This window comes from Lolium perenne, chromosome 3, assembly GCF_019359855.2.
Source record: "Lolium perenne isolate Kyuss_39 chromosome 3, Kyuss_2.0, whole genome shotgun sequence".
Lineage (NCBI taxonomy): Eukaryota > Viridiplantae > Streptophyta > Magnoliopsida > Poales > Poaceae > Lolium > Lolium perenne.
Genome location: NC_067246.2, coordinates 264,791,228 through 264,800,030, shown reverse-complemented (window position 1 = coordinate 264,800,030; position 8,803 = coordinate 264,791,228). Strand labels below are relative to the sequence as shown.

Sequence of the window (8,803 nt, the reverse complement as noted above, 5' to 3'; positions counted from 1 at the left end):
TGTGATGATTCGTGTGCTACTTGTTGAACTATTTGTAGACCAAGTTTCATTTGTTTCATAAATGTAGAACTATTTGTCGACCAAGTTTCATTTGTTTCATAAATGTATGCAATTGTAAAGGTGGTTGTGTGGCAGCCATGCCTTATTTTGCATCATCTCGTAAACCAAAAACTGCACATGTCACCTAAATTCCAGTTTTTGTTGATGCATAACGGCACTAGTTAGATATGCTCTAAGCCACAGATCTGTCAATCAGTAACTTGTGTTCGCCACTGGGTGAAAGTATAGTGGCAGACTGAAGATATAGGTAGATAGAAGAGCGCTGAACCAGAAAAACAAAAAATGATCCCACTAGGTGGTATAAATGCTATGACTCGGTAAAAAACTAATAAGGCACATCTTAATTTACTAATTTAAAACTATCAATGATATTATCAACCCAACGAATTAACACATGAAGATTTATCTATATATTACAAAGACAATATACAAATCTAAACAAGAACACATGAGAAAAAGAAAGATTTTCCCATTTAGCACATTCCCACTGCTTTTTACATATCCAGAAGAAGACCCAACGTAATTCCCGCAGTGAGTCAAGCCACTGAATTGATCTAGTCTTGAGTTTTCAAAGCATATAACAATTCCTGTCATGTGGCAATTGAAGTTAAGGAAAATGTAATCTTATCAGACAGCACAACAAGGAACAAGCATATACGACGCTAAACTTGGTTCATGGTTGGTTCTTACCAGATCATTGCGACCAGAGGAAAATGAAGGGTGGAGATCAGAAAGAAGTTTATCTTCTCTCAATCTTTCCAAGCCATCAAGTAGCTGCAGTTTTGTCTCAGCAGAACTTGAGTCCGTCGCAACACCTCTTCTGTGGAGGTCCATCCTTATGTATATCTCAAGTTCTTCAACTTGGCGAGACAACTGGAGAGCAATGAGCTAAGAACATAAAAATAATCTGGTTATTTGATTTGGAACACATAAACTACAATAGTCCAAAAAGAGAAGACTGAGAGGCAAGCAATCACCTGTACAAGATGTCGAATGGATACAGTTGGTTGACAACTTAGATAGGGCTTTTCCAATTTAGGTGTTGTTTGTCCATCAAGAGGAAGGAGAACAAGGTACAAGTTGAACTGCAAGGAAATAGTATGAACGCCCTCAAGTCTAAATTAAAAATAAAGTAGATCTACAACCAATGTAGCACAGGCTTCTTTATACGTTCCAGTTGAGTTCTGTTAGTTCATACAGACCTATCTGGCAAAACTACTGGAACAAGAGAAGATACATATATCAGAGGAATACATTGCCCATGAATGCATCTTACTATGCAGAAAAGGCTAGCAATACTACCAAACATGATGCCTGAGTACGGAAAAGTATGATTTTGACCCTCTTTGAAGTAATCCTTTTGCAACATGTTCCAGTTTATCAGTAATTTCTTGATTATAAATATATAAATAACTTTATGCTAAAAAAATACAGAAATGATATAATGTGCATGCTCCAGAAGTACCTCTTTATCCATTTCATCAGTTGTACGCAGGTGCTCCACTAACTTCGCAACACGTCCACTCTTTCCAAGCCTGCCATTTAAGCCGCCAACATTGCCATATCGAGTTTGGCTTCGCGTACCATTTTTTCCCCATGCGAGCATCTCTCCCCGCAATGGAGAGGTGGTGAAATTTTCTTTTACAGATACTAGTTCATCATTCTCCTCAGATCCATGGTCACTAGTGGCAATACCCATGGTTCTAACAGGAGAAGGTAGTGGTGCAGGCCTCTTTCTACCTCTTTTCTGCTTTAAATCTGGAGAGTGGTTATCAGCAGAAGATGGGTCTTTGCTGGCATCATTAGAATTTACTTCTTTTCTACCCTCATCATCGGAGACAGTATGGACAATATCACGAGCAACAGTTCTACCTCTCCCACGTGTTCGCACATTTCTCCTGTACTTCCTTGCAAAAGCATTGGCAGTGGCTTTTGCTGTGGAACTTTTCTTAACCATGGCCTGTGACTGTTTTCGAACCGTTTCTTCAATGGTTGCTTGAATCTTCCATGAAAAAATGATATTGATGAAAAATAATAATGAAAAGGAAGCTAAACTTTGCATGAGTATGTTCCTTGATTATTACTTACTACCCAGCAGATAAGATTACCTTCTTGTTCCGAGTCTTCTCCTCTTCACTGAAAGCGAATTCCTGAAGCCTCAAGTATATGAGAAGCATGGCGAGAAGAGCTAAATGGGGCTAAATAAGATAAACTAAACGCTGACAGTGTAACATAGGCATCACCTCTTCCTCATACTTATCAATATCTGGGTACAAGGTTGCAATCAATGCATCGTAATTAGGATCATCCCTCAAAGAACGTCTGCTCGCACAATGAGTGCGGCATGCTGGGCACTCATTATTTCTGCAAGACCAGTTTGTACTGTCAAATATGCTTTTTTTCATAACTTGCAGCACAGAATTAGTTTGTGAATTTCCCATTGTGAAAATTAATAACATGACAAGCTTGTAGAAAAAATATGTTTGGCATCATACCCGAGCCGCATAGATTTATCAATGCAATCCCTGCAGAAACGGTGCAAACATTCCATAACTGTTCTCGTCTTCCGGATAATTCCTGTAAATTTGAAGGACAAAATTTGGTGTCTGTCATATCTTCATCGAATGAAACATTACATATAAGGTGTAGCAAGTGACTATAATATTTTCACTTATATTTCTTTATAATTTTTATCCAACACACTAAATTTGTATTAAACTCTGATATTAAAAAAAAACTACTTTGCGAACTTTTGTAAAATGAAAAGGGACATCAACAGCGTCAAAGATTTGTACCCAGGTAGGAAGTTATGCCATCAGATGTAACATAGGAAGCTAGACTGCATAACGTATACTAGAGAAATTAGAGATGGACTGACTCTGAACTAGAAGAGGCACACTACAGAATATAGTAAATAATACCATCAGCATGAGAAAGGGAAAAGTTGCGAGTGAGCACCATCAGTCCCTCACTAACTTTTGATTTTTTTTGAAAAATAGTAAATAAAAACAAAAAAAACTACAAAAAGGGATGAGCGCAGTACAAGATTAGACTATGCTACACACAAAAATTCAGAGAAAAACTTATAGTACATGGCCTACACAAAATAACAAATTGTAGCAAATATATGTGAATACAAGATTCTTCAAAATTTATCTTTTTTGTATCTCTCAAATAGCACAGCATATTAATCTCAAATATTTCAGGTCAATATAACTTTTGCACTACATGGTGTAGATATTTATTTTCAAAAAATAATTGTTCACTGAAAGTCTCTAAAAGATGTGTGGGGTGTAGGTGTCATGGTGCTTAGAAAAATGCTACTCGACAGAAAGTGGCACTGATTCAGTCAAACAATAAGATGTACATTTGGTACAGCGCATGTAAAACAATTATGCATGGTAGAAGAATGATCATACAATAATACTAAAGAAAGGTTCAGGATTAGTTTCTCCTGAACAGGTAACTAGTATCGACAATTCAAACAACTATAGTTCCTTCGATGTAGATGCCTTCACCTACGAAGGAAGCAAAACTGGGAAGTCCTTACGATGCAGACTGTGGTTTCAACTTAGCTGTGCTATGTAATTACACATTATAAAAAAACTATTACAACTACCCTTAAACTTGCATATGTAAGGTAAAACAGACGAGACAACTAATTGATGCCCAGAAGATTATCAAAGATACACTGACGATCAGAAGGCAACAAATATTAGAGGGAAATGTAATATACGCAGCAGCACGAATGAAACAGGTGGGCTACTGAATATGCTAGGTTATTATGCAGTGATAAAAAATGTTTAAATATGTATGTAGACATAAGGCGTATGTGCATTAGCATGTTCAGGAGCTTCCATGTTAGCATTCAGAAAAGCAATATGGAATCCGAATCTCTAAGCAAAATGGCAACATGTACACATACCTAAACAAATAGGGCACTGGACTTCCTTCCGTATTTCAGCTAATTTCACTAGTATAAACCTGTGGAGAAAACAGTTCATGTAAGCTTCAAGCTGCGTGAAATTAACATCAAACCTTTCAGCATATATCAACCTTATGATCTGAGGTTTGATTGAACAGTTCAATATAAAGCAGTAGCAGCTTGAAAATATATCTGACTACAAACTTAACACCAAATAATAACATATAACCTGCAGGTGCTTGCCTACAGAGTCATGTGGCGACATAGATCCATAAGACATCTGAATAAAACAATACAAAATGCGGTCTTAAGACCAACCCTGATCTCCAACATTGCACTAGTATGGAAAATCCAAAGGAAAAAAAAGAGTCTGTAGTGGTGTACCAAAAACAGAGTTAGAACACCTAGTAGACAACGTTAGGACACCTGACCAAAGTAGTAAGGTAACATCAACGGGAAATCGTCTAGGCCAGCTAAGGAAGAGTTCCGAATAGAAGCTGGTCAGAAGCTATGAGAACTTATAAACACACATCCGCCAAAAAAACAGCAACGGAAGAGCAAATGTAGAGCAAGAACGATGAGACAAACAGAGCAGCTTAGGCTTCAGATGCAAGTGGTGACCCCAGTCCAACATAAGAGTGTAGCACAGACAGGTAGCTTGCACAGCTGGGTGTCTAGGCTGAGCCCGAATATTATTCCCAGGAATCTCCGTCATGACTATGGCGTGGCGTCCAGTATGATGGAAGCATGCATACACCATCAAAGAGATCGTTCGCATAGCTCGAAGAAATAGGATGCAAGACTGTTGGTTGACGAACTGATCATACTAACGAAGCGAAAAGAATCGCTGCTCCGAGTCTAGCAGGCAGGTAACCGAGCCCACCCGTCACCTCGCAGATTCGCCTGCGTGGGTGGGTGGGAATAGGATAGGAGGAAGCGGGGTAGGACTCGAGGACACGGAGCATGGCAGGGCAACCGACAAATCGCGTAGAAAGCCACACGGGATCCACGATACCGGAAGGCCGGGATAGGGCCGGAGCCGGGAGAGACCTGAGGGGAGGAGGGAAGAGCGAAGACTCACTCGTCCATGCCGCCGTCGCTCTGCGACGATTCGCTGTCGCTGTACGCGCCGCCGCCGCCGCCGCGTTTGGGGCTTCCTGAATCTGCCAGACCCATAAGAAATAGGACACACATGCTTCTTAGCCATATTCACACCGAAACATGCAGAGCACAGCGCGATTGCGAGATACGATAGGTCTCGATGCTCACTGCGTACGCGCTGTGGCTGCGGGTCGGTGACCCGATTGGCGGCGCCTCCGCCCGGCACCAGGTGGAGCCCGCCCCCTCCGCCGCCGGCCGTGGAAGCATCCGTCCCGTTGGTCTCCACGTGGTCGCGGGGTTTGGAGGACGGCGAAGGGAGCTGGCGCTTCTGCGCGGGCATTCTGGCGTAGGATCCCGGCCCTCGGATTCCGGCGAGGCGCTCCCCCGAGCCGTCCGGGAGAGGGGAGGGGCAGAGGGATGCGGCGGTCGGCGGGGAGGACGACTGGAAGAGGTGGTGGCCAGGTGGGTGCGGGAGCCGGGATGGAAGGGAGGCAGGCAGGGGCGGAGAAAGAGAGAGGAGGACTTGCGGAAATAAATAAGGAGCTCGATGCGTGTCTGTGCTGTGCTCGGTCGTCCCGGTCGTGTATATCTATCTCCTGCCTGCTTCGTCTCGGGGAATCGCGTGAGAGATCAGGAGCGAGGCCGGCAGCGAGCGACGCGAAGACATGCAGGCCGCCGTGCTTCGCCGGCGTGGTTCGCCGGCGTGGCTCCGATTGTTGCAGCTGCGTCGGGGCAAAGCGGAGGGCGGCCGTACTTCCATGCCGGCGCTCGATCTGTATACAACGAACAAGACGGACACGCGTGAACACAGATCAATCAAGCTGAACTTCGACGACCCGTTGACAAGCTGACGTATGTCCTTCAGCTCGTAGAACCAACGCATTCAGGGACAGACAAAGCACCAGAGTTTGCTAGCCACAGCATATGAGGAAGAGTGTAGATCGAGTTTTAACTTGTGTTTCTTCATACAAGGAAGCCTAGCTAGCTAGAAACAGGGGGCGGCATTTCTTGATTCGATACCGCAACATGAAACAATCTTTTCACAATATAAGCTACTGCGAGAGCAAACACTAGACAGGGCTCAGGAGAGGTAACTATACACTGTCAATAGAATTATGTAGTGTGGCTTCTGGTTCAGCACTTCATCATATATGCTTCCCTCTAAAAAGAGTTGATCACGAAATCATGTAGGAGTAGTATAGAACCAGGAATTCAAAAATATAAGTGAACACACTTCTTATCAAAAATGATCTTCTAGAAATATAAAACTGAACCACAGGACATCTAGCTCTTCTAAAAAAATGAAACAGAACTGAAAGATCAAAGATGCAATGCTATTGGGATGGAAGAAACAGTCTAGCCGTATAGGTTATAAGAGGAACACTGCTATACTTAATTGTGCTTGACTTTCTACTCCGAATGACGTTGAAACTCCCGGATTATATATCCAGTGCTGACTGCTGAGTACGTCACGGCCGGGCTAAGCAGTAGATTCTTATTGCAACTCGTCAGATCACTAAGCCAGTGTCAGAATGTCTGACAAGTGAAACGACAGCGATATTCCAATAGCTTCTGAAGTTGCAAATTGTCATTTCCTGATTGGTAAGTATTCTTCTCGTAAAATCAGTAGCCGAAGCTATGATACGGACGGCGACTCTATCATCATGATAAAAGAGAAATAATTTATGGATTCATAGCAGAAGTCCATACTCTAAAAACTAGTCCTAACAGAAGCCATGAACAACTATAAAAATTCAAAAATAAGCCATGAACTGGGAACTCCAGATAACAGTGCTGCCGTAATCAACAAATTAATCAGTGACTCGAGGAAACACCAAGCTGATCTTGCATTCAACAGCTCTGTGCCTGTTTTAAGAGATGACCGATCGCATGTCGCAAGAGATGTGAAATCAGCGGCTACATCATGACACCACAGCAGCAGCAGCTGTCAAGGACAAGGAGCGACCGAGCGACACGCCGCCGCCGCCGGTGTGGCGACAGGCATAACGGCGAAGGCATGCAGACCATCATAATGCACGACACTTCATGCGTCCAATGTTTATGCTAGGATCAAAATCTCGTGAGGATAGTCAGCTGTCCCAAAGACCACGGACAAATTGGAACAACGCAATCATCGAGCATCGTGGTTGTATACTTGTAGACCACTACTCTCCTGATACCCTGAGCTCACCAGCTCGGCCATGTATCTCGCCGTTGGCCAGAGTCACAGCAGCAGCATAACGGAGCTAGGCTAGCCCACGACTGCACGAGACATAAAGCAGCAAGGAGATCGATCGGATCGCCTTGACGGGCACGACCCAGCAGAGGAGAAGAGAGCAATGAGCAGGGAGCAGCGAGCAGGGGCAGGGAAGGCTTACCCGTCCTCGTCCTCGTCGCCGGCGCTCAGAGACGACTCGCTGCCGTTGCCGCTTCCGTCTCCTCCTCCACGCCCACCCTCCGCGTCGGGATCTGCGCAACCAATCAAGCACGGACGAGGCCACTTAGAGATACCCACAGCCCCATGCCATCGAACGCGATGCCCGCGCGCGTGCATCGAGAGACAGAGAGGTCGGCGCCCTTCGTCTTACCGCCGTAGCGCGTCTCCCGCGGGGGCGGCCTCGTCCGACGCGCAGCGAGTTCGCCGTCCGACGACCCATGCGAGGCCGCGCCTCCGCCGCGGCTGGTGGCGGCGCGGCGGACCCGGACGTGGCCGTGCGCGTCGTCGTCGGAGGCGGGCGGCGGGAGCAGGAGCGGGCGCTTCCGGGCGGCCATTCCGGGGTCCTCGACCGCGCGGCGGCTTTCGCTGGGCGTTGGGGGGAGCGGGTGGTGGTTTCGCGGAGAGGGAGGAAGTGCGGCAGGGAGAGGAAGAGGAAGAGGAAGAGGAGGAGGGTCAGGGCAGGTCTGAGGGATGCATTTGTAGCGTGCGTGTGGCCTGACCGGATTTGACGATCGCGCGAGGGCCAGCGAAGAAGGGGCCAAGGAAGAAGCGGACGGCGCACGGGACTTGCTAGCCGGCGCGCGGCACACCTGCCGTCTTCGCCGAGATATGCGAGAGCCGTTTTTCTGAAATCGCGTAGCCGTAGTGTCCTCAACTCGTGTCGAGTACGGAGTAGTTTGGTACTACTCCACTTTGATGTAGGGTTGAGAACTTGAGATGAAGTAAAGGTGTAGTTCGAGTTTATTTGAACGGTAAGAACGGTAATCCATCACAAGGTGCATCACCGGGACATTTTCGTTAAGAACTTTTTAAGAATTTCGTTGCAAAGTATTTAAGGTCATTTGAGAGTTGATATCATTTTTCTACTCCCTCCGTCCCAAAAAATTGTCTAAACTTTGCTGGATTTAAATTTACCTAGACAGTAAATAGCATCTAGATACATTTAAATTTTAACGAACTTTAGATAAGTTAGATGATTTGAGAATTGAGATAATGTTGATATGTCTAATCAGGAATTGGAAGTGCTAGTGGCTAGTTGGCCCAGTTGTCTCTTAGTGGTGGGCTAACTAGGGTTAGGGTTTACAAACGTGATATTGGCCAATATCTTAAGAGCGGCGAATCTGGCATGCATATCTAATCCATTGGTATCATGCTTTACAATCCGTGTTGACTTATTTCATTATGTTTCGTCATTTCATCATGTTTCGTAATAACCATACAGATTGAAACAGAAAAAGACGGGATGAAAGAGTGCAAACTACCAAATACATCATCATCAG

At 44.9% G+C, this 8,803-nt stretch overlaps 1 protein-coding gene across 2 annotated transcripts; it reads right to left on the bottom strand.

Annotated features, from left to right (window-relative positions):
* Positions 1–383: 383 nt before the first annotated feature.
* On the bottom strand, positions 384–7,956 carry LOC127344105 (putative E3 ubiquitin-protein ligase RING1a). 2 transcript variants are annotated; one of them, XM_051370322.2, is made up of 10 exons: positions 7,675–7,956; positions 7,465–7,555; positions 3,986–4,044; positions 2,556–2,637; positions 2,304–2,424; positions 2,169–2,210; positions 1,526–2,062; positions 1,038–1,145; positions 751–948; positions 384–647 (listed from the first exon to the last, which is right to left on the bottom strand). In XM_051370322.2, the coding sequence occupies exons 1-10, from the start codon at positions 7,856–7,858 to the stop codon at positions 615–617; spliced, it is 1,455 nt and encodes a 484-aa protein (XP_051226282.1). In that variant the 5' UTR covers positions 7,859–7,956; the 3' UTR covers positions 384–614. The 2 variants fall into 2 exon arrangements, with proteins under 2 accessions (XP_051226282.1, XP_051226283.1); XM_051370323.2 differs by lacking the exons at positions 7,465–7,555; positions 7,675–7,956 and adding exons at positions 5,067–5,148; positions 5,255–5,649.
* Between the last annotated feature and the right edge of the window lie 847 nt (positions 7,957–8,803).

Coding starts and splice junctions, on each gene's coding strand:
- LOC127344105 (XM_051370322.2), bottom strand. CDS start 7,858: ATGGCCGCCCGGAAGCGCCCGCTCCTGCTCCCGCCGCCCGCCTCCGAC. Junction 1,146..1,525: donor CTGATGAAATGGATAAAGAG/GTACTTCTGGAG, acceptor ATTTCCTTGCAG/TTCAACTTGTACCTTGTTCT. Junction 949..1,037: donor CCATTCGACATCTTGTACAG/GTGATTGCTTGC, acceptor TTATGTTCTTAG/CTCATTGCTCTCCAGTTGTC.